General features: G+C 47.9%; 1 protein-coding gene, 2 long non-coding RNA genes and 2 pseudogenes across 5 annotated transcripts; 1 reads left to right on the top strand and 4 right to left on the bottom strand.

Moving 5' to 3' along the window:
• Window positions 1-226: 226 nt before the first annotated feature.
• LOC108159653 (V-type proton ATPase 16 kDa proteolipid subunit) lies at window positions 227-8,440 on the bottom strand. Of its 2 annotated transcripts, none has more exons than XM_017293121.2 (4): window positions 8,337-8,440; window positions 7,457-7,567; window positions 1,487-1,676; window positions 227-1,414 (listed from the first exon to the last, which is right to left on the bottom strand). In XM_017293121.2, the coding sequence occupies exons 2-4, from the start codon at window positions 7,539-7,541 to the stop codon at window positions 1,210-1,212; spliced, it is 480 nt and encodes a 159-aa protein (XP_017148610.1). In that variant the 5' UTR covers window positions 7,542-7,567; window positions 8,337-8,440; the 3' UTR covers window positions 227-1,209. The 2 variants fall into 2 exon arrangements, with proteins under 2 accessions (XP_017148610.1, XP_017148611.1); XM_017293122.2 differs by lacking the exon at window positions 8,337-8,440 and adding an exon at window positions 7,756-7,822.
• Window positions 8,441-9,160: 720 nt separating this feature from the next.
• On the bottom strand, window positions 9,161-11,467 carry LOC117192297 (annotated as a pseudogene).
• Window positions 11,468-11,596: 129 nt separating this feature from the next.
• Window positions 11,597-11,898, top strand: LOC117192298. The gene is made up of 2 exons (XR_004474278.1): window positions 11,597-11,660; window positions 11,760-11,898. It is a non-coding gene; the product is annotated as an uncharacterized LOC117192298 (long non-coding RNA).
• Window positions 11,899-12,586: 688 nt separating this feature from the next.
• On the bottom strand, window positions 12,587-18,275 carry LOC117192296 (annotated as a pseudogene).
• A 2,408-nt stretch (window positions 18,276-20,683) lies between these two features.
• Window positions 20,684-21,217, bottom strand: LOC117193438. 2 transcript variants are annotated; one of them, XR_004474592.1, is made up of 3 exons: window positions 20,997-21,217; window positions 20,796-20,925; window positions 20,684-20,722 (listed from the first exon to the last, which is right to left on the bottom strand). It is a non-coding gene; the product is annotated as an uncharacterized LOC117193438 (long non-coding RNA). The 2 variants fall into 2 exon arrangements; XR_004474593.1 differs by having other exon boundaries at window positions 20,715-20,736.
• Between the last annotated feature and the right edge of the window lie 3,270 nt (window positions 21,218-24,487).

The following is a 24,487-nucleotide window of genomic DNA, read 5'->3' as shown; positions in this document are numbered from 1 at the left end:
TATATATATATTCTGTATATATTTTGTATATCAATACCGTAATTGTTGTATTACCGTCTCTTATCACAAAAAATCATAATTATATATATATATATAATTTATTATTATTAATTTTTAATGTATTATTCTTAGAATTGAACAATAATTAAAAATAAACATAGGACTTAGTTACGTTTTTGTTTGTTTTTTGTATGTGTGTGTGTGTGTGGTGGTTGGTTGCATGTGGGTGTGTGTGTGTGTGTGTGTGTGTGTGTGTGTGTGTATGTGTGTGTGTGTGTGTGTGTGTGAATGATTGCATGTAGTTGTAGTTGGTTGCAGTTGACCTTTGTTGAAGTATTGCCAAGTATTACCGCTGTCCAGCCGCAACAGAACCACTCCTCATACTTTAGGACCGGACCCATCTGCTGGACCACCCAACTGTTATGAGGTTCCAATCTGCTGCCACAAGAGGCAAGCAGGTGCGCCCAAACAGGCGGAAGGTTCATCGGACGGTCAGATCGAGTTTTGTTGCAGCGGAGCAGCGGAAGCGGATGTTGTTGCTTGTTTGTTGGTTGTTTTCGGGGCCCTTTCGCTAAATTTGTTCATCTGGTGCGGCCGCTTGGCCACGTGCCATGTGACACATGCCGCAAGCCGCCTACAAATGTACAAGTTTGTTTTGACAATTGTTGGTTGACTCTTTACAGTTTTTCTTTTTTTAACGAACTTTACATATACGCTAAACATTATTTAATAATAATAATGGAAAAAACAAATAACAAAGAGCACACAAATGTGGAGCGCAAAATAATAAGATAAAAAGAGGAGAATTTCTTGATATAGCAAAACTCATAATTATTACAACTTTACGAACTTAACTGCAGATTGTTTGTTTTCCTTGTTAAAGGTTGAATTTGAACGGAAAATAACTAAGCTAAACCAGACGCCAGCAACCCAAAGTGGATCGAACAGGCACTGTCCGGCGGTGCAACACGCGGCGGTACCCTTGCAATCCTCGGGCGACGAACTTTATTCTTCTCTTCTCCGTTGAATCTGTGTTTCTATATATGTACAAACGGACGCCGCCGAAACTGCCACCGCAAGCGCTATGCTCTCGGACTGATGTTACGATTGATGTTACCTGATCCGATTCTTCCGCGGCTGCTGGTATTGCCGCGCAGACTGCTGGGGCTGTTGTCTATTTGCTGTTGTTGTGTGGTTGAATTGATTGATTTATTTCGTGTACAGGTAGATGGCCACGATAAGACCGTAGAGACCCAACACTTCGGCGAAGATGAGAATCAGGATCATGCCGACGAACAATCTGGGCTGCTGTGCTGTGCCACGGACACCGGCATCTCCCACGATGCCAATTGCAAAGCCAGCTGCCAGGCCGGAGAAGCCCACCGACAGACCGGCACCCAAGTGTATAAAACCTCTGTTGGATAGCCAAAAGTTTGGAATAGTTAGAAGTCTGAGGAGCTGAAGCATATTGCTACTGAATATTTACCTAAACAGTGTGTACTTTGAGGGCTCATCCAGCGCGCCGGCAATCAGCACAGCCACGACCAGGCCGTAGATGGCAATGATACCCGCCATGACGACAGGAATGATGGATTTCATGATCAGTTCAGGACGCATCACCGACATGGCAGCAATACCGGTACCAGACTTCGCAGTGCCATAAGCAGCTCCGAGAGCTGTAAGAATAAAGAGGAATAGTAGCATTAGTCTAAAGTTGATCAGATGAAATTTTCTCCCAATCGCAAAGCTAACACTGGTTATTCCTAGACAAACGGTGTGGCAATCTACCTATCTATCTTATGTACATAAGTAACTTCACTCTTTCTAGCAACATTTTAGCATTGCCCAAAAATGTAATGGCCATTGTTTCATTTGAGCAATTCTGATCGCGAAACGTAACAGTTAGCAGTCACATGATCGTTTATAACCATAGCTCGCAAATAACTGTTGACACTTTCGGCGTGTCTGATAAAAACCTCTCATTGACGGACACATTGAGAAAATGGACTGAAAAGACCCGATCAAATCTGTTTTTGCTCAACTCGCTCTTCGCTCAAGCAAAGACCGATTTGTTCACTTCTCTTTTGTTCCTGTTTTTCACTGAGCATCTTGTCGCGAGTGAACGAACAAAGTGTCTTTTGCGAATGTATGCGTGCTTGTACGTGTGATGCTTATGGCAACTATCAATTTTTGTGAATTCCATACGGTTTGACTATTGGAGCTTAAAATGAATCGTGAAAAGCAAAACGAAAATGTTCGTTTGCCAATTTTGCAAATAAATATATGTATGTACATATTACAATACAATAGCCCAAAAGATGCGGAAAACATGAATAAATAAACATATACACGAAAAAAAAACTAAAAACACTTTACTCAGACACTTTTTTGGTTCTGCTCATCTAAAGACACTTTTGCTGTGAGCGCTTGACCAAAGTGTCTTTCTAAGTTGTTATTGTGAGACACGATCGTGTGTCGGGCTCACCCGAAACCCCGAAACACATAACACAAGCGAAGAGACAAAAAGTGTTCTGCTCAGTGAGAGACCGTGTCTTCGTGGTCTTTTTCGGTTTTGTCAGTGACGAGACATGTACATTCCGCTCTCCCTTGGAGCATAATTGTTGTTGCCACTCGCGCTCTGCGGTTTTTTCGCTCTCTAGCTGTCAAATTCCGAAAGTCAGGCAAATTTTGATAAGGCCAAGCTAAAGTTTAGACAAGGGAAGTGGAGAGCGGGACATGAGCGGCGAGAGAGTGCCGTGCCAATGATCAGGTAAGTCTCATGGGGGAGCGATTCGATGTATTTCAAAGCATTAATTGAAGTATAAAACCAGTTTCGAATGGCGGTCAATGGTATTTGCCAACGTGTGTGTGTGTCTGAGAGTGAGAGCTAATAAATCGAATTAAAACACACACATACAATCGCAATAATGGTTTGCTAAACACTGGTATACTCGTTTATTATGGGTGTAGTGTATTCAGTGCGAACGCAAACAATATCTGAGCGGGAGAGGAGCACGAGCTACAGTAGCGGGCCCTACTCATCGTAGTCATGTGATTTCATGTTAATTAACTTATTTTCCGTCCCAGAGCAAGTTTTTGCTACTGAATCAACGGGAAATTCTTATGAAGAAGACTGGGAAACATTTCCAGTCCTTCGATTGTTGCCAACTACGTCACCGAGCAGGAAAATGGTCGAGTATGGTAATAGAAACCAGAATGAACTTGAATAAACCATTTTATTTCGAATATTCATAAGGTCGGGGCGTTTAACACGAACACGAACACGCACACGCACACAGAAATGAAACTGGTCTATTCTGTACGAGCAAATCTAAATGTGCGTTGTTCGGCCCCGCATTACGTTCAATTGCAATTAATAAAGACAAAATTCATTGTAGAATTATTTGGGTTATATAAAAATAAAAGTTGACATCGAGATTTACAATGAATCAATTGATTCACTTTTTCCTATTTTCTATTTGTCCATCTGGAGCAATGTTTCGAGTTCCGACTGTGCAAAGAGCGCAGCCTCAACTGTTATGTGGCCCAGTGTGTACACACACACTTTAACCAATATTATCGCTCGCCTGCGGGTGGCATTGACGCACTGCTGTGTATCGATGCCATGCCGCATTTAAATCAGCAAATAATTCAAAAAGTTGGAATGGCATTGACTTACATATTTGTTTGTTAAGAGCTAAAAGCTACTGCTACTGATATGAATTTCAATTATTCATACATCCACAAACACACATGTACATTCATGCACATATTCGCATACGTGTGCATATAGCATTTATCAAGCGACAGACGGTATCGCAGACGATACTGTGGGCGTCGAGAAATACAAAGAATTGGGAGTAAAAGGAAGGGGAAGAGGAATAAGAACAAAAGAACAAGAATCAACAAGAACTGCCCACAAATTTAGAGATACATAATTATAAAAATGGGCGAAATAGTAGAGAAAAGAGAGAAAGAGAGAGAGCAAGCATCAAGTGAAAAACGAATAAAACAAAAACAAATTGAAGGCGTCACAGTTGAGTGAACGAACAGCAAGGGAGCCGAATAAGAGGAGGGAGAGCCAGAACCGATGAGAGTCGGGAGAAACAAGTGCCATTTTGTTGTAGACAAGTTAAAGTCAAAGGCAGAGACAGATCCAGTGACAGGGCCAGTGCCAGAGGCCAGAGGAATGCACCAACATGCTAGACAAAAGCATGAACAAATTACCTTTGCAGGTGTCCGTCTGTCTTTCCGTCTGTCATTCTCTGTCCTAAAGCTATTTTTTCTGATAATCTTCGGTGCGACAAGAACTAGTAAGGGATAATAAAGAGATAAGATAAATGTAGAGCTAATTTCTTGATATACTTAACACAGGGTGTTGCATGGAATTCTCTGGGGCTGGGCCAGATTAAAATGATTAAATTAAATGCAATAGAGAAAGACATGCGCTCACACAGGCACACATCGGCCTCTGTTTTTTTGCCACGTTTTGCTTTCGTTCCCACACAAACACACATATAAAGGTGCATGTAATAAATATTATATGTACATATGTATGTAAAAAGACAGGTTTATAGAAATTAAATACATGTTTCGTCACGTGCAGCTGCAAATGATGTATTAGGATATCATTTTTTACATAATTTACTTCCCACCCACAAGCGGCCGCCTCTGCTTACTACTGTTCTGTGTATACTGTATATCTACTACTATTTCGGGCACTGCGATTGCGCAGGCGGGCGTAGGAGTTTTTTTTTTTTTTTTTTTTATATTCATATACTTATTTATTTGCTCTATAATATATACTGTACAATTTATATTTAACTTAATTTAACGGACAAGAGCAAAGCATTGCTTCGCAGTGGCGTGGACACCTACTCCGTCTGCTCCTTCCGCCTTCTCTCCAAGGACCTAAGCTTTCGCATCACGCTAGAGGCGAACTCCGCGGCCGCTTCCCACACCTTCGGGTCTGCCAGCATCAGCGGCACCAGAGTCTCGGTGCTGACCCTAGACCCTGCTGCTGTCTCCAATGTCTGACGCTCGAGGTCAAACCTGTGGCAGTCGAAGAGGACGTGGCGAGCGTCCTCCTCTATGCCTGTGCCACACTCGGGGCACCAGTCAGTCCTCTGTCTCGTGGCCGAAGCGCTTGAGGTAGCCGCGGAAGCAGCCATGTCCGCTCAGTGCCTGGGTAAGGTAGAAATCCACCTGGCCGTGCTTCCTTTCAACCCAGCATGCTATGCTTGGGATGAGGGTGTGGGTCCATCGGCCTTTGGGTGAGTGGTCCCATCGAGTCTGCCATCTGTCTATGCTGGTCCTTCTGGCGGCGTCCTTAATTTCTGCTTTGGAGCGTACCTCGGCTGCACTGTCCGTCATGGCATCATGGATCTCCTTCCTCTCCCTTATCAGCTCCCTGAGCGGAACTTGCCCGGCAATGACTAACGCGGCTTCGTCTGAGATGGTCCGGAACGAGCACGCGATCCTAATGGCGCACAGTCTGTACGTTGCCTCAACTCCTCGCATGTAGCTCCTCACCTTTGCGGCTTCTGCCCACACCGGTGCGGCGTAGAGCATCTGAGACGTCACGACGATTCGATTCGATCGCGGTCCCACCGCCCCGTCGTACATGGCGTTCCAGAGCAGAGGTCCCAAAACGGAGCCCTGCGGGACTACGGCTGAGCGTAGGAGTGTGTAGCTGTGTGTGCTGTGTCATTGTGTGAAGGATTTTCGTGTCACTCGGTGTATTTCTGGACCCGAAGCACAGAGGAGAGGATGGAGTTTGTAGAATATTCACATCATCTAGCGCCTCAGTTTCTGATAAGCGAAAGCGGAAAGCAACGCCCATTGTTCGCTCCCTTCGAAATCGGCAATGAGTCAGTCAGCTGAAAAAGTTAACTGCAGTTGAGAGCTAGCTGGAGAGAAGAGGGGTGTAGGAGAGAGAGAGAGAGGAGCAACTGGAATTCTAGCTCATGTGATCGTGCCGAAAGTTGGCGTTGCCAGACCGGTGAAATTATCGTTGAACAAAAGCTTAAAATTGATTTATGCTATTGACTTAATTACATAAGCTCTTTGGATGCGAGTGATGATATCTGTGTTGCCGGGGCACGTATGTATCTACAGCGTATCTACGGACCTACGATGATAATAGGCCAGCAAACATTTGGGAAAGGCAACCTTCTTCTTGATTACCACCACCCCACAGAACGGCAGGAGCTGGGGAAAGGTGCAAATCACAAGACAAGTTTCCGACGCATGACATAAGAATTGCGTCACAAATGAGTTGATTTGTGAAAAACCATTGCTATATTGGGCGGAAAGGGGGGGTGGGGTCGTGGCCACCCTCTTCTTACCGGCTAAGCGCGTGCTACTTTGCAGCTACTCTTTTCATATGATGCCTTGCGACACACATCCACTTCCACATCACATCGCTTGAGCACTTGCTATCTTATCAGCCAAGTCAATTTTTAAATATGCCACTTATCAGTAAGGTAAATACAGAATGAATGGTCTCTGATAAGCCCGAAAAAACGATCATACCCTAGAGCATGTGATGTCTACAGGTATTCGATTGATCATGCATTCAGTGATTTTGGCATGTGATTACCGAAAGGGTGGCAAGGGGAGAACAAAAGATCTACAAGTTTGTGGACATTACAAGGAAAGGAGGCAAACATTTGTCGGCTAAGGGGGAGGAATTAAGTGCATTACAATGTCAGTGTGATTGTGACACGTGCTCCAATTTTGCCTCAAAGAGGGTTTCCCCGCCATTGGAGGCTCCATATTTTGCATCAATCATTATTATGTTACTCTAACCAATAAATGGAGGGGGAAAATACTTAAGTATGGCAACACTGTCGTTCTGGTCTTGTGACTGTTGTGTGAAAAGGAAAGCGAGATTCATAAACTTCACAAAAAACAGTAACTCTTACACACACACACACAAACACATATGCATCCAATGCCAAATGCGAGAGAGTGCGCAGCGAGCGAGAGGAGAGAGAATAGTTGCTCTCCATTATGAATTTGTGTGTGTGGTTGTGTCGACGTGTGAGTAATGCCGTTTTTAGCATGTTCAAAAAGGCGAAATTTCTAATTTGGCTACTGCGAATAAAACGTTATTACAAGCTGCCAAATTTCAATGAAAAATGAATACAACCTGCGTGGTGTTTTGTTTCCTTTGTGGAGAAACTAACTTTTCTGGCTAAAACATGGTACATTTTCTGCCAGTCACGCGCATACTAACGCGTGGAACGCTTCTTTGTGTGCGTACGACATCTATCTGTATTCTTGGTTCTACACACTTGCAGCTATTTCGCGGTACACACACACGCATTGGTTTTCTCAGCTACTGGTGCTCCCTGCTTCTCCTACTCTTCTTTATCCACCTTTTACGCCATACGAAATGTTCGATTTTTTTTTCGGACCAGGAGGATGTTTAATTTTAGTGGATCACACTTACCCGAAAAGATGATGGCGGAGGCTGCGCCCATAACACCGAAGAAGGGGCCATAGATGGGGTTGTCGCTGGTCACTTCCGAAGACATTTTGCTTTGTTTTGTGTTTTTTTAGGCTACAAATGAAAAGAGAGATTTTATTTCGTTTCGCTGCTGATTGCACTTTGTTTTCTTTCGGCGTTTTGCACGGCTAAATGTTATGCGCGTTCTTTATATGTAGGTTGTATGCGATGCTTTGAGTCGAAACAAAGTATTTATATTATATATACAATATATGTGCTGTATATGTAAACAATTTCTTTACGCTGCTCTGCGAACCACAATGCTTGTGAGTGAGCTCGCAGACCGCAAAATGAAACGAGACTATGAAGACGAGACGAGACTCGTCCGATTATTGAATTTTATCGCGAGTTGAGTGCGTGTGTGTCATGTCATGTGCCTGTGTGAGTGAGAGCGTGAGCGCATGACAAGAAGTAAGTTCAATTGGGAATGGACTGGAAAAATACACGAACGCACACACATAACACACACACACACACACGCACAGAGAGGAACAGGCAAAGCCAAAGGCACATGGAAGTTCCTTAAGTCTGCTTTTGTTGAAAAAACTTAATACTTTCGCGTTTTTCATATTGTTTAATATTGTCTTATCCTTTTTTCGTTTTCATTTTGCGATCTCGGCGAAAACTCACACACACACATACACGATCTCTGCCGTTTTCTCATGATGCTTGTGTGTGTATGTGCATGTGGCAGTTTGTACAAAAGCTTGTAAAAACTCGAAACCACTGTCGCAGGAGCAATGCAGATTAGAGGAACTTTTTTTTTTGTATTGGACCTCATATGACCCTCTGGTCGTCGTTTGTTTTATTTGTTCACACTCACGTGATTAGAAATCTAATTAAAAGCAATGTGCTGCTCTGGGGCTGGCCTCTTCTGGTTGCTGCTGGCTGCTTGGCGACTAAAAGCGGATAACAGCACTGAACTCCAACGAGATATTTTTCGTACCTTTTATAAACTTTAGTCACGGGTCAGTGGTAACGTGCATGTGACCGCGGACCAGTGCTGCCAATTTTTCAACAGGAAAAGAAGCTGTTTTTACTTGAAGATATCGAAAATAAAGCTAAACATTTCAGAAAAAAAACCCTATGTTATGTTTTTAACAATTGTTCATTGAAGTGATATTAAATATGTTTTTTACAGCATTTCCATCAACTCATGTAGCTCTGCGGAATTAGCTTCAATTTCAGGTCAAGATATGCGGTGTCCACCAGACTCTTTATAAAAGTAAGCCTCACACCAAAACTTAGTGCAGTTGGTGATGTTTTCTCTTTTTATTAAATGAATATCGTAGGTACTGAGGTACTCTAAAATTGCAATAATTCCGTTTTTTTTTAGCGTACAAGATTTTGACGTCAACCTGTTTTTAAATTTCTAAATTATCTGGTAAACTAGTGGTGGTATTGGCAAAAATCGTTAAAAAATAATTATGACCCTGCCACATTTTTACACTTTTTATGTATTCCCGCTTGCCGCAATTCACAATTTGTTCCTCAGTTGGCTTCAAAAAAAGCCAGATTTGACGGGAAAAAAGAAAACGCTACAGCCGATGACAAAACGAAATTAGCCCACTTAGGCCCCCTCTATTTAAACAGTTTAAAGACTTGAGGTTAATTCTTCTTGTAACCAACAATAGCAATCAAAAACGGTTAAAATTATAACTATTTTCAAATTATATTATAACCTAAATCATAGTGTGTAGATTTACATTTGGGGATTCAGCTGCCTAACTTAGTATTTATCCAGAGCTTTCGTGAGCAGCTCGTTCATGTTGGTCAGAAGCATGCGAGGATCCTCCGCAAGTCCGGCCCCTACCATGGCATTGGCAAAGAGCTGCTTGGTAATCAACTTGGCTAACTCGGTGTCACTCTCGCGCAGCTTGTTCAGCTTCTTGATAATGGGATGTGTGAAAAGGCGGAAACCTAAGGATTAAGGGCTGAGGATACAACAGACAACAGAGGAGTCCCACTCACTTTGGATTGATCTCTAGTTCCGGCTGCAGCAGGGCAAAGCGGTTCTGCTCCGGCACCTGGTGGCTTTGAGTGCGGATGAAGTGACGGGCCGCAGCCATTTCTTCCACAGGGACAACGCAGGGATGTGTGTCCAGGCGGGAGGTGGCTTTCACCTTGACCACTTGGCCCTGGAGCTCGCTCTGAATCCAGGGTATCAAGTTGTCCAGCTCGGAGCGCAACAGGCTGCCCTCGGCGTAGTCAGTGGTTGCACTCGGATCCTTCGAATCTTCCCGAATTTCCTTTTCCACAGAGACCAGGTTCTTCTGCTTGTACTTTCCTAGCTGCATGAGAACGAGTTCATCGTATGGTTCGAAGCAGAAGAGAACAAGTTCGTTTCGCTTTTTCAGGCTCTCGTAGTAGGGCGAGGACTCGGCAAGAACTCGGTTCGGCGCAGCCAAGTAGTAAATGTTTTTCTGCTCAAGGCCGACGGAGGTGTAGTAGTCCTCCAGGGACATGCGTCCCTCGGAACCTTCCGCCTTTGAGGAGGAGCTTGGCTATTTCCTCCTTTTCCGCCGAATCGCTGGAAGTGACGATTCCCTCCTTCAAGAACAGACCATAGTCACGGTAGAAGGACTCGTACTCCTCCGGCTGCTTCTTGGCGCGCTCCTGGAGAAAGCGGATCACCCGTGAGGTCAATACGCTGGAAAGCTTGCGAATGATGCTGCTGTTCTGGAGCAGCTCACGACTCAGATTGAGGGGAATATCCTCGGAATCGACGACGCCCTTTACGAAGCGCAGCCATTTGGGCAGCAAGTGCTCGGTCTTAGATTGGATGAGCACCTTCCGGGTGTACAAAGCCACCCCCGTGTTGCCGTCGCGTGATATCTCGAAGAGTCCAGGCTTTCCCTCGGGGAAGTATAGAAGGGCGTGCACCAGAATGGGAACATCGGCGTTGTAGTGTAGTGTGAATCGGGGCACATCAAAGCTGTTGCTGATGAAGCGGTAGAAGTCATGATGCTGCTCCATGCTGATGCTCTGCGGATCCAGCAGCCACAGGGGCTTGAATTCGTTGGCCTGCTTGCCGTTCAGCAGGATGGGAGATCCCACAAAATTGCTGTACTTCTTGATGACAGTCCGGATGCGGTCTTCGTCCGCATACTCACGGCAATCGGTCTTAAGGTGCAGTACAATTTTGGTGCCAAAGTCCACGTCTTGGACCTCCTCGATCTGGTAGGTGCAACTGCCGTCTGTTGACCAGCGCAGGCCGGGAGCATTGGGGGTGGCAGCCCGTGTGTACACCTCTACGCGCTGTGCGACAATGAAGGCCGAGTAGAAGCCGACACCGAACTGTCCAATGATGTTGGAAATAGCATCAGACGCCTGCTTCTCGTTCTTCATCTGTTCCAGGAACTGCTTCGACCCGCTGCGGGCGATGGTACCCAGGTTGCTGATGAGCTCTTCCTTGCTAATCCCGATGCCCGTGTCTTGGATGGTAAGCTGCATCTGCGGCTTGTCTGTGGTGATACGTATCTCCAGAGCCCTATCCTTGCTGGACAGTTCCGCCTCCCCAGTGCTCAGGGCCGTGTAACGGAACTTCTCCAGGGCATCGCTGGCATTCGAGTTCAACTCGCGCACAAAAACCTCTTGATCTGAGTAAAGGGAGCGTGCCACAATGTCCAGAAGCTGACGAGTCTCTGCCTGAAACTCGTGCTTGTCCACGGGTGTGTCCGCCTGTTTCGTCTCCGTGCCGAAACGGCGAAACGGCATGGCCCAGAGTTACATATGTAAATCCGGGTTGCGCACCGCCTTGGTAATGGAGACTTACCGGCCGGCGATCGCTGCCATCCCAGAGCCACATTGAAAGCTGCAGCTGCACATCGATTGCTTTGCCTCAGCACTCCACCCAGGCGGCTGAAATGACGCGCCTGAGCTAGCAGTCCAATTGCCCGCACCGACATTTTGTAGTCCAAGATTTAATTTTGTTCCTTAAAAATTGTTGTTACGTCCGAACTAGTGATGTAAAAAAACATCGATGCATTGAGCATCGATGTTTTTCTGCCGATGTTTACTGATGTTTTCCGATGTTTTTGCTGCTACCGATGTTGAGTGATGCATCGATGTTTTGCAAAACATCGGTAGTTTAATTTCATATCATTGCGTATTTGTCTTCTGTAAGCAGCAACACAGGAATGCCAAAGTAAGTAAACATATTTGACTTAAAATGAATCAAATTTACTATAGATGGTATACATTTGTTTATATATGAAACTGCGAACGCCGTTAACATCATTCGAAGGCAACCCGTTGTGTGTTTGGGAAGGTATGAATAGTACTATTCAGTCACAGACATATACCTTATTAATATTACAGAATATACAGTACAATCTCACACACAAAAACTCATAAATACAATTGTCCATGTCACTTCATGTGAATGAATATGACGACACGAAAATTACATTAGCAACTAAGAATAGACAATTGCACTTGTAAACTCGAACCCACCAAAAAGGATGAAGCAATAAACTATTTACTTTGTTACTGCCAAGTACCTAAGTAAATGCACTGAAATGTAACCTAAAAATACACTCACATGGAGCCTGGCGATCCTTCCCATACAATAAGAGAAAGGAAAGTTTTGAAACATCGGTCATATATCGATGCATCGAAGAATAATCCGATGTATCAATCCAACATCGATGTTTGATTTTGACAACATCGATGGACATCGACATCGATGTTTTCATTCAAATTTACATCACTAGTCCGAACGTGTTTCTAGCAGACATATACCAAAATATACCATCTCATTTTCAAAATATACCATAAATATACCGATGAAAAACCGAACTTAGCCCACTTAAGCCCCCGCTATTTAAATAGTTCAACTACTTGAAATAAATGGAACCACTAACCATACAGTATACTGTTCGTAGTTGTATACTGTATGGTTAGTGTTACTACTACTGTTCGTAGCTGTATACTGTATGGTTAGTGATGGAACTTAAAAAAAAGCTACGATATCTTTCAAAGAGAACATTACCCGATCGATACCATCGACTTGATACGAGGGGTGCGCGCCAAATATAAATTGTTTGAATGTGAGCGACAAGGATTCGGTTTTGTTTTTCACATTTAATTGTGCCGTTAGGTGTACAGGTCAGATTATTGGTTAATATGTAGAAGCGTGGGCATTTGAGAGAATGAATAGTACAAAAATACAGGTATATATATATATATATATACATATATGGGCGCCGGCAGCCTTCTACTGGCTACTGGCTCAGCTCATACATGATGTGGGAGAGCACTCCGCTGGCCTCGACGTTGCTCATGGCCACACTGGCCAGGTGGGGCTCGTAGCGTTTGAGACTGAGTTTGGCCGTTGACGTGTTGGTTACCAGGTTACGCAGAATAAGCGCTGCCGTCAGACGAATGCTCTTGGTCACAGGACCCTCGTTCTCGTCCATCAGCTCCTTGGAGTTGGTGTAGTCCGTTGTGTGCCGATTCATGGCCTGCATCGCCGCACTGCCCACCACGGTGGCCGCTACTGGAGCCGGTGCACTGCCGCTGACACTGGCATTGCCCGCCAACCTCTGGGCATGACCTTCGTTCCGCACAATGGTGACGGGCGGCTGGGCAGGCGCCACATTGTGTATGCCCGTGGCCAGGCGACGCTGCACGCCGGCGCGTAGATTGTCCAATGCCAGATGACGATCGATGAGATGGGTCATCAGGGAGTAGCGTCGACGAGCCCTGTTATCGCAAAAGGCGGGACCACTTCCCCACTGGCAATATATGTCGGCATCGGCGTCCAGGTGGTCTGGACAGTGGACATTGACGACATGATATTTGAGCTCGTTGAGCGACTTGAACTTGCGCCGCGGGCAGTTGCGCCAGTCGCAGATGAACAGCCAATTCACGTCCACGGGAGTGGGACTGGCAGTGGCGATGGAAGCTCCTGTTGCAGCTGGAGTGGCGTACAGGGGCGCCGTCTGCACCTGGCTGATCACCACAGATGAGGTGCTGCTATTTGCCCCCGCGGAGGCTGTGTGCTCTACTGTTTTCGATTCCGCCAAAACTGCCAGCGGCTTGGCAACCGCTGTGGATGTGGATTCGCTGGTGCTCATTACTATCTGTGACAGCGTTGGTTTCGCAGCGGGTACAAGCTGTGGTTGCAATGGCTTCTTGGTTTTGACCCCACCATTCGCGGACTTAACGGCCTCTGGGATCTGAAAGAAATAGAAGATGACGTTAGATTAGAGAAGGTTTTCATTTGAGGAAGCGGGCTACACTCACAACCGGCATGGTGATCTTCTGCTGAATGATGGATGGATGGTGCTGCTGCTGCTGCTCCAGCACGGTGCGGATGTGCTGCTGCTGCTGTTGCAGGCCCGCAACTGCTGTGGCCGTGGTCGGCTGCGTAGTGATGATCGTCTGCGAGTTGAGCTGGCTCTGTTCTTTGATGCCACTGAGAAGTATCTGCCGCTTCTCGCCAGGAGCAACAGCAGGAGCTCCGGCGCCAGCCATTGGCGTGGGTGGGCCCGAGATGATGTGCTGCTGTATGATTGACTGGTGCTGCTGTAGCTGCGGTATGGGCAATGTGGCTCCCGCCTTGGCGGCCGCCAGGCGCTGCTGAGCCGTCACCTGTGGCTGTGGCTGATGCAGCTTGATGGTGGCTGGTATCTGGTTGAGCTGCGAGAGCAGGGAGGGTGACATCTGCCCTGCCCCAGGGCTGGCACTGGCCTCTGGGGCGTGATGAAGATCTGCTGCTGGTGTTGGTGTTGGACGGCGGGGCGTGTCTGAGGCTGCTGGGGGGCCGTGGTGGTAGTGACCAGAACTTGCTGACCCTGCGCCGTGGTCATGATCATCTTCTGCGTGCCCGGCACACTGGCTGCAGACACTCCGCCCGGCTGCTGCTGCAGTATGATGATGGTTTTCGTCTGCTGCTGGGGTGTCTGTGTGACCAGGAGCGTGGGCTGAGCCGTTTGAGAGGGTGGTGGGACGGCGGGCTGGGTCTGCTGGGCCACCAGGTAGGTCTGACCTTGCTGATTCGTGGCGAGCACGTACTGCGTTGTCTGCTGGGCCGGCGAGGAGGCATCCATTGAGTTTTTCGACTGCAGGATCACAGGCACCGTCTGTAGGCCCTGGTCCGTCTTGATGGTGGCCAGCTTGAAAATATATATCATATAATATCATGAATCGGTGCAATAGTGACCACTTAAAGGTAAAAACCAATGGTGAAGAATTATTTCGACGCCGCTACAGCAGGGGATCTGATCCTGCTCTATTCTCACAACCAAACATAGAACAGGCCTATTGCGAACCCATCCAAATAGAGAAGCTACCGGTATTGAGAGTATTCAAAAACGCACTTACCGTGTTGGCCAGCTTGAGCTGCGGTGGAGGAGCGGGGGCGGAGCCACTGCTGCCGGGAAATACAAGCTGACGCTGGGTGGACTGCACCTTGGCCGGGATGAGCTGCAGCTGTTGTTGATGCTGCTGATGGGGCTGCTCCTGACTTGGCTTGGCCAGTGGCGGAACGTCATCCAAATCCTCATCCTCCAGTATGGAGGCGGCCAGGTCTGCATACAGATTGGCGGCATTCTTCGAGGGTGTCACCTGGGGTTCCTCCTTACCGGAGGCGCTGGCCTGGTTCTCCAGGGCCAGCCGCTTATTCTGCTCGTCGTCGATGGTCAGTTTCCGTTTGGTGGCTGCCGATATTATCAGAGTGCGTCCGCTGGCGTCCTTGGTCACAACATTCGCCCCACTCAGCGGAGCCAGTGGCGGAGGAGCCGAGTCGGTGATAGGCTTCTTCTCCATTGGCATCTGGGGATGCCGTGGCTTTATGGTAGTCTGTCCCACCTTTACCGGCGTGTGCTGCATCAGAGGGTTGTTCACGAAGGCGCTGATCGCCGTCGAAGTCACTTTGATGGGCTGGTTGGAGGGGCGTTCGATGCGGAGGCTGTGGTGGGCACCAGGGCCGGGGGCTGGGGTGACTGCAATAGCACCTGTGCCTTTTGCTTCTGCTGACGCTCGGTCACCTTGTTGGCCAGCAGACTCTTGATGAGGGAGGAGCTGGTCGGCGGCGTGGGCGTGGGTGGAGGAGGAGCCGTCTGCTCTTCGGCTGCATCCATTGGCGTTGAGTCCGTCTGCAGCTTGGGCAGAATGAGAGTTTCCTTCTTGAGAGGAACTGCGGATGGACTGGCCTTCTGGTGCATGGCCAATGGCTGTGCGCGCGTCCGGATGCCCACGTAGTACGTGCCCGGCAGCTCTGTACCGTCCAAGTGGCGCACTATGACGGGCCCCACGGTCTGGTTGAAAATGAGGCGCACTAGGCGAGGGAACTGCATGTGATTGACCAACGAAAGCTTGCCTGCTTTCTGGCAGTGCGACAGGTAGATCCTGTAAAGCTCCTGCTGCTCCAGGCGAAACTCGTGGCCGGCGCCAGCCCTCTCGTATGTGGCTCCCAGCCAGGCCAGAGCGTACTGCTCATCGTCGTGTGTGAAACTCTGCGGTGCGGATGGTGGAGCCGGCAGACTGGGTACTGGCAGTGGCAGAGGAACCTGCGGGAGACTGGGAACAGGAAGAGTGGGCACCGTTTGCGGCAGAGCCACAATCTGCTGCTCAGTGTGGGGTTGCAGGACCTGTGTCTGGGCAGGCGTCGGTATGGGCAGAGCGACAGGCGGCTTGGCGACCACTTGGGCAGATGGTGGTGCAGCTGGCGTGGCAGCTGTAGGATTGTTGGCTTTCGTGGCCAAGGAATTAATCAGATTCCCCGGGCCCATCTCCACGACGCGCATCAAAATGCAACCGTCAGCTCCATAGGTCTGCGCCTCGACGGATATCAGAGCCACAAGCTGGTCGACCAGGCCACGCACCTGCATCAACAGAGAGCAGGGACGGGCTCCGAGCGAGCTCAGGGCATAGATCGCTTCCAGAGTGAAGATAAGCAGCATCACATCCGTTAGCGATAGCAGCAGCATGGCGCGCTGATAGAAATCCAGGCCCAGGCAGCGGTTCATATACTGGGAGTTGCCTTCCTTGCCACACAGCTTATATATGATCTCGAGGCAGCTGATAATGACAGCTCGGTCGTTGGAGTCGATTCCTTCGCAGAGTGTGGCCAGCAGATTCCGCGACAACTCGTCCGTAGTGGGGTCCTGCAGCTCAAACTGGTTCGACAGATTACCGGCCGTCTCTAGAGCCTGGATGTGGATGTTGCCTGAGGAAATCGATCGTTGTTAAGTGTGCGTGAAATGGTTTTGAGGGCAGTAAACTTACTCCAGCGAACATTGGCACCCATGACCAGATACCGCCACAGTGTGCGATTGGAGCCCAGCGGTATTTGATTCTCTTGGTGGAAACTGAGCGCCCGCACGAGCTGCACGATCTGGAGCACGCGCTGGCCCATGCGCTCATCGGTGCCATTGCTGCGGCGTAGATTTAAAAAGTCCAGCTCATCGCATGCCGCCAGCAGCTCGCTGCGGGCATTGGAGGAGTTCTCCTGCTCGTCCTTGTCCTCTTTGCTGATGAGCCCATTGTCCAGCCAGGCTTGCTCGTCGGTGTAGAGCTCGAGGACCTGCGGCTTGTCGTAGAGCAGATCGCGCCAGAAGTTGTTCTGCGAGTGACGTCGCACTTCTGCGTAGCTGTGCTGGAACAACTTGCGTATGGTGTAGTCCGCATAGACGCCCAAATGGGCCAGAAGTACGTCCAACAGCTTGGGGCAATCGTCCAGTTGGAGGGTGTGCCGCACTTCGTTGGCCATGATGGTGCACACGTTGATGGCAAAGTCCTGCTCGTTGGGCAGCGGCGAGAGCAGGGACAGCAGCAGCTTCTCGTAGCTGCTGTGCTTGTGGAGCTGTGTGGACATCTTGTACTGCCTTCGGCGGTCCACGTTCACGATGTGCTGGCGTTGATTGTAGGACATGGGCACTGCTGGCAGTGTGGAGTGCGAGTGTCCAAAGATGCTGCCCAGCCCGCCGCCTCCTACGGCCAGTGCTCGGGATCGGGCCCGTCCACTACCCATCTCAGCATTCTCAATCGCCGCCTCTAGAGCCTCCATTTTATCCGGATCCTCGCCAAAGAAATTCAGGCGCTCGTACTTGTCTAGGTAGCGTCGGTAGATGTGCTTGATACCTGCCGTACCATTGACACAGCGTTCTCTTAAGGTCTCCATGGCACTGTAAACTTCGTCCCACTCGTCACGCATGTTAACCTTGTTGAAACCACCCCGATCTGTGACCTCAGTGTAGAGTTTATACAAGTCCACATGCTTGCCACTGATCTTGGCCGCATGGGTCAATGCAGTGCTGCGGGAGATGGGATAAACAAGTGGAGTGGATAAACAAACAATGAGATAGATTAAGGGATATTTAAACGGATCAAAATCAATATTAATACCCGCGTCGCTCGTGGAACTGCTGCAGATCACGCCAGAACTCTTCGGGCGCCGACGCAGGTTTCCCTGCCGTATTCTCCGGCGTTAAGGGGACGGAGTCTGCGGTTGCTGTTGGTATGGATTTCTGGCGCGCAAAGGCGTTGTTGTTGCTATCATTCCGAGCCCCTTTGCCGGCGACTGCTGCTCGATTTGCTGGGCGTTGTTGTTGTTGCCACCCAAGGCTGCCGCTGCAGGCAGCGACTGCAGCAGTACGCGTACATTATCGATGTTTGACGTCATGTTCAGCTACTCGCGGACAAGTAGCACTTAAGACATTGTTTAAAATAATAAGACACGCAAATGCAACGCAACTAAAATTAGCTTAAAAAATTCTAAAAAAATTACAACGCGACGCGGACGCGCTCAGCAGGGTTGCAGATGTTGAAAATCGGACTTATCGATAAAATATACCGAAACTACGCCACAAATTTCAAAATATACCGTAAATATACTGACGAATTATTTGTGTTCAAGTTGCATCATATTCCTCGATTTTGATATTCCGTCGAATATTACTAGCTAGCCAAGACACTCAGCTCTGAACTCATAGTTTTATCCAATTATTAAATCAGGAATTCGATGCTGATCTCGAATTGGTATTCTACACGGTTTCTACATTGGTGCAGTGGACAAGAGGGTTAACAGTATAAAATTTGCAAGGTGTGTGAGCTAGACATGGTGGCAACAAAATCAGTGTGACGACCCTCAGAAATATGTATTCCGAAAACACACATTTTTTAAATATACCGATGAAAAACGAACTTAGCGCACTGAAGCCGCCTTGATTTAAACAGGAAAAAAACTCATTCCTTCAGCGACTTCCGGGCGGATGTAATAGATCGGTTTGAGTTTGAATTACAAGTAAACACGAAATCCAAAAAAGCCTTAATTCGATTTGTTTTCTCGTTGGCGTCGGTCCGTGCTCGTCTATCTTTGATAATAGGAAATCGATTCACTGCCCTCAAAATTTGGCTGAAAAATGGGATAACGTAGGAATTCTGATAGAGCCGCGCAAGGAGATACTCACTCAAAACTTATCGGATATAAATTAGTAGTTTAATATTTATTTTCGCATTTTACAAAATAAAGATCCCGTCACCACCACTGTTCCAATCCCACCTGAACGATAGGTGGCCAGGGCTGAGGGCGACGCGCCATCTAGCGGAAGTCCAGGGAGGGTGTATGGGGACATCGGGGGGAGCTGGAGCCGTTACTGGGGATATAAGGAAGAGAATAGGATTAGTTATATGTATTAGTAAGGGAAAAAGGGATAAATAGGAGTGAAAATATTAGAAAACGTGGATTGGATTATGGAAATCGTGGAGCGTGGACGGAGTAACGTCGAAATTTGAAATTTTGTGCTTAAAACAGAAAGTTTGAAGTGAGTACAGAAAAGGCGGGCGATAAAATAGGTTGTAATGCAGAAAATTTTACTAACAGCCGGCAAGGAATATAGCCACCAGAACCGGGCCAGGTTTCCTGGAGAGGGAGACTGGAGTTCGAGAAAGTCGACTGCAGAGCAGAAGACTGCCCAACGGAACCTGAGTGAGTTCGTTCCAGTTGCGCGTGTGTGAGCCAAGTAGCGCAGGACGTGTGAAGGGGAGGGTGAAAGAGGACGATTTAGCTGCCAGGGCGATTCTAGCCACACCGCACGATCGTTGCATCGCCTTCCAGTGCGTGCCACACGTTTGGTCTCATTCACCAAGTAAAAACCCCGAAACCCTATTCACACACACACACACCCGCACACGTGTAAACGGACCTATATAAATTTAGGGCTGACCGGCCACGGCCAGCGATCGCCCACGTCGTTTGAACTTAAAGAAAGAAAACATAATCCGCACTCCAAATACCGTTCCACATTAAATGTTATTTTGTTCCGTGTGTTGTCCTTTATTTAGTAATTAGTATTAGCTTAAACCGTTTAACGTAAAATCTTGGCCATTGAAAAAAAATATGTAAAAACACCAACACCTTTCACGAACCTAAATCTGCGATCAGCTGTTCAGTGCCAGAAGATTAACCCTTAGTGGGTGACGCGGGGGTCCCATCAGTCCACCGTATTTGGTCGAGCGATTTGTGGAAAAATATTGTTTATTGTTTATGTCCCGGGGACCCTTAACAAGAGCAGTTTCAGCAGTGATTTCCTTGTTTGCCTTTGTGTCGAACGTTTTGGTGTTTCTTAGTGGTTAGTGATAATTTTGAGTATAGCTATTTATTAATGAGAAAGATGAAATTGTCAATTTACGATTATTAAAGCTTGGATATATATTGAAGCATGATGCATTAAATTTAAAATAGAGGGAGGACGCGTGGCGTAAGCCATGGATTAGGCCAGCCGTTACCGTTCCAGCAGAGGGTGGCCAAAATGAACGGTGTGTTTGGTCACAGGTAGGGCGGGCGCGCGAAGTGATAACACCCAAGCTTCACCCACTTGATAGCCGTCTGTTTATGATTTTCTTTGTTGTTGTTAGGTTGTTGTTAGTTTTGATGTCCCGAGAAGTAGTATGTCTCCCTTTTTGTCTACATTTGGCGGGCAAGGGGAACTACCCAGCCCTGGGGTCGACAGCTAGCCGGCATTGCCCTCTGCGAAACAAGCCAAGTGTAACAAATGGCGCCCAATTTATTTTCGAATTCGCATGCATCTGACGCAGGTTCGGGTGGTATTACAACAAATGTCACTCGGGCTGGTAAAGGCAGATGCGGGGAATGAAAAAAAATAAATAAATGTTGTGGAGAAGACGACAGCTCGCGAAGTGCAGTTTAGCTGTCCCGGCAGAAGTCGCTGCTGCAGGCTTAAGGTGAGCGTAAAGCTGGTCCTTAATGATTGATGCTAGGGATGGATAGACGGAGGCAGTTAACGGATATATAAAATATGTGATAGGGACTTACGAATTACAGTTTAACAGTTTTGTCGCTATTCGATGTCGCAAGTGAACGTAAGTCACTGCCGTTCAACAAAAAAATGGACAGGGAGTTTGCGACGGACACATTGCCTGGTGGACTGTGATATCGAATAAATCTGTGATGGAATGTGATATTGGAATAAGTTAGAGTAAGTCATGTAGGTAAATATTCATTGTAGTTTCGCACCTGTTTGTTTAAAACAAAGCCGCTTTCGTGCTTTTGAACCTGTTGTCTGTCTGCCGAGAGGTGGTGAGGAGTAGGTGGCCCGGGAGTCGTAAAGACAACCCGCGATGCATCTATTGTCATGGCAGATCGGTATGATGGATGACAGGAACAAATCACAAGCAAAGTGAGCTCATGCACCGTGAGGCTTCTCGTTTATCGGCCATCGCTTAGAGCGATGACTAGAGTAGATGACAGGCCACACAAAGGTGGTGTTCGTAATTGTAGGATATCCGTAGGGCGACTGTCAAGTGGAGCGCAGAAACTGGAGCGGTTGCTGGTCCCGGCTAGTCACGTGTCCCCATCTTAATGAATCTTGTAAGAAGAAGAAGAACTGTTAGGAATTTTTGTTGTTAGGTTTGGTGTTGTGTTGAATGTGTTTGAAGTTTGAGTGTCTTAGGTGTCGATCGAATATACATGTATGTTATTATTTATTTATTCAAATATTTAATTGCATATATCTCGTTAACGGCGCTGGTTGGCGCAATATGTGTATTTCGAAATCGGTATTTATTTATTTATTTATCGGAGTATTTATTGGTCCGAAGCGTGGTGTTATTTATTCTAACTAAGTATTTCTTTGGGTATTTATTTCTTTATTTATATATATTATCTTAGTTTAGGAGCTTCCCTTTTTTTTTGTAATATTGGTGTAGCTCGGTGCAGATGCCACAAGAAGGGGGTAGTCGACAGTATCATACGCGATCACGCGTAAACAAAACAGTGGACCAGATAGGAGAAGTTTCAGGGGCGATGTTTGATCAAGATCGGGAGGAACTTGGAGCTGTGGGTGGGTTGCCAAGAACACCGGTCCAGGCCAGGTCAGAAGAATGGCCAATGTCCGATCCTACACCCACGCTTGCTTCCGAACTGGCATCAGCAGTCAACGTATCGTTGGCTCAGGCTCATGCGACACACAGGGCAGCGAACACTGACTCGATTAGTCGGGTGTTGCAGGAGGAGTTGCGTAAGGGGTTTATCGAGATGATGCACCAACTCAACGAGGTACTCCAGCCGGTTAGACAGCTGCAGCAGCAGAAGGAACCGCAGCGGGAGGAGGTTCACCACGAGCAGGAGTATCGAGGAGCAATCCCGAAAAGGAAGCTGTCTAGCACGACTGATGCGCCGATTCCGCCACCAAAACCATTTTTGGCTCGCTCGGGGCGAGGTGGTATTGGTCCGGACCCGTCTTCAGGAGTAGGACCGGCCTCCTTCGGTGAGCAGCATCAACGGGGTGGGCATCAAGCGCGAAATTGGCGAAACCCGATAGCACTCAGACACTCGGGTCAGGGTCGTGGCGAGGGTAGGAGAGCTGGTGGGATTCCTCGAGAAGATCCGCATCCAAATCCCCCGGGTTATAGACCTTGGCCACGGTGGGGCCGAGTCGAAAAATGGGACGTGACGTTCGACGGAGACAGCAAAAAAATGACAGTCGAGGATTTTGTGTTCCGAATTGAATTCCTACAAGCCCAATGCCGCTGTCCGTGGGATGAAGTTCTAAAGGGATTTCATCACCTGGTTACAGGAAACGCGCGGGAATGGTACTGGCAGTACATCCGTGATCATGGCGGTGGTGTTTGGCAGGAACTAAGGGGCGACTTAATTGCTCGTTTCCGAGGCACGGCGTCCGAGTTCGACCGCATGAGAGAACTGCGAGAAAGAATGCAGCGGTCAAACGAGAGTGGGGAAGACTTTTTCCATGTCATAAGAAAGCTCGCGTCGAGGTTGGAGATGCCACCACCTGAAAAGGAGATGGTAAAAATCGTCAAAAAGGCACTCACAGATGAGATAGCGAGTTTCGTCTACGGCTTACGGGTTTATTCCTTAGACCAACTGCGGGATGAGTGCGTGGAAATAGAGGCACATCTGAAGAGGAAGGCTCGATCTTCGTGGCGAGGAGCACCCAAAGCCACAAACTATGGTCGCGGGCCGAATGCGAACGTCAGCGAGGTCGCGCAGGATCGGTCGATTGGCGATGAAGAGGCAGAGGTCATTGAGGAAGCGCAAGTGACACAGCGTGTTCCACAGAAGTTGATTTGCTGGAACTGCGGGCAGACTGATCATGGCTTTAGGGACTGTATGGCATCGGAGAGGCGAATTTTCTGCTACCGGTGTGGAAAGCCCGATGCATATTGTCCAACCTGTCCGAATTGCGCGGGAAACGTGAAGAGGGGTGCGATCCAAGCAGGCGAATCACGCTCACAGAAGGGGCCTGCGCAGAGAAAGTAGAAGAAAATAAAAATGAATTAGATAGACGTAAATTGCATGCTAGGTTAAGGAACTTATCATATGAAGAGCGCTTAAGAAATTATTTAGAAACCAGAAATAGAATATTTTCTGAACTACGAGTGGATGGTATGCGAGCACTGTCGGTGCGGGTGAGAAAGGCGAGATCCCGTTTGAAGCAAAGGCGAGCTATGAGGAGGCAGGTGATTGCTTCAGTAAAGCGTTGGTGCAAGAAAGACCCGAGAGTTTTCGCAGAAATCTCTATAATGGGCGAGTCCGTGCGAGGCCTGTTGGATTCAGGCGCTACACACAGCATGCTAGGGTGTAATGGTCAGGAATTCCTGGAGAAGCTGGGCGTGGAGGCTCGTCGATATTCTTCTATAGTGAAGGTAGCGAATGGGGAAGATCGCGCAATCGTTGGCCGAGTGGAATAACCGGTGAAATACAAGGGAGAGGTAAAAAGATTAACGTTTTTCGTATGCCCTTTCTTGGAACAGGAAATTTACTTGGGGGTAGACTTTTGGCGGGCATTCTCATTGGCTCCTGAGGTGATGGGAGAAGGTCCAGTAGGGGCATCTCACAGATTAGTGGAAGAAGTGCTGGCTGATCAAGTCGCTCACTATGTGGAAGGCCCGGAGAAGGAGATAGTGCAGGAAGAATGGGAGTTGTCAGAAGAGCAAAGGGCAGCCTTGGATCAGGTGAAGGCAGAGTTTCCGACTTTGGAAGCCGTAGGCCTGGGGAGGAGTTGGTGGAGAAGGCCGAGCCTGTGAAGGATCGACATTACTCGCTCTCGCCAGCGATGCAGGAAGTGGTGTGTGGTGAGGTGGACAAAATGCTGGCTTTGGGAGTCATCGAGTACAGTGATAGTCCGTGGAGCAACCGTACCACCGTGGTGCGAAGGCCGGGCAAAAATCGTTTCTGGATTTTGTCGCGTCTCGATCAGACGATATATATCTCCAGCGTCGACTTAAAATTCGCTTTTTGGCAAATCGAGCTGGACGAGCAGAGTCGACCATATACGGCGTTCACGGTGCCGGGACGGCCTCTGTACCAGTTCCGTATGATGCCCTTTGGCCTCTGCAACGCCGCACAACGCCTATGTAGACTGGTCGATAAGGTGATTCCGGTTGGGATGCGTTCAAACGTCTATGCGTATCTCGACGACTTGCTGATTATAGCTGAGGACTTCCAAACGCACGTGAAGATTCTGCGACAGGTTGCCGAGCGTC

This window comes from Drosophila miranda (genome assembly GCF_003369915.1).
Source record: "Drosophila miranda strain MSH22 chromosome Y unlocalized genomic scaffold, D.miranda_PacBio2.1 Contig_Y2_pilon, whole genome shotgun sequence".
Taxonomy (NCBI): Eukaryota; Metazoa; Arthropoda; class Insecta; order Diptera; family Drosophilidae; genus Drosophila; species Drosophila miranda.
Note: the sequence above shows the minus strand (reverse complement) of the source record. Positions and strands in the feature narration are given on the sequence as shown.

What these genes read in the sequence shown, in the direction of transcription:
- LOC108159653 (XM_017293121.2), bottom strand. Translation starts at nt 7,541, where the DNA reads ATGTCTTCGGAAGTGACCAGCGACAACCCCATCTATGGCCCCTTCTTC. An exon ending in CTCCGCCATCATCTTTTCGG is followed by an intron (nt 1,677 to 7,456) that starts GTAAGTGTGATC and finishes TTATTCTTACAG; the next exon opens with CTCTCGGAGCTGCTTATGGC. An exon ending in TCAAAGTACACACTGTTTAG is followed by an intron (nt 1,415 to 1,486) that starts GTAAATATTCAG and finishes GCTATCCAACAG; the next exon opens with AGGTTTTATACACTTGGGTG.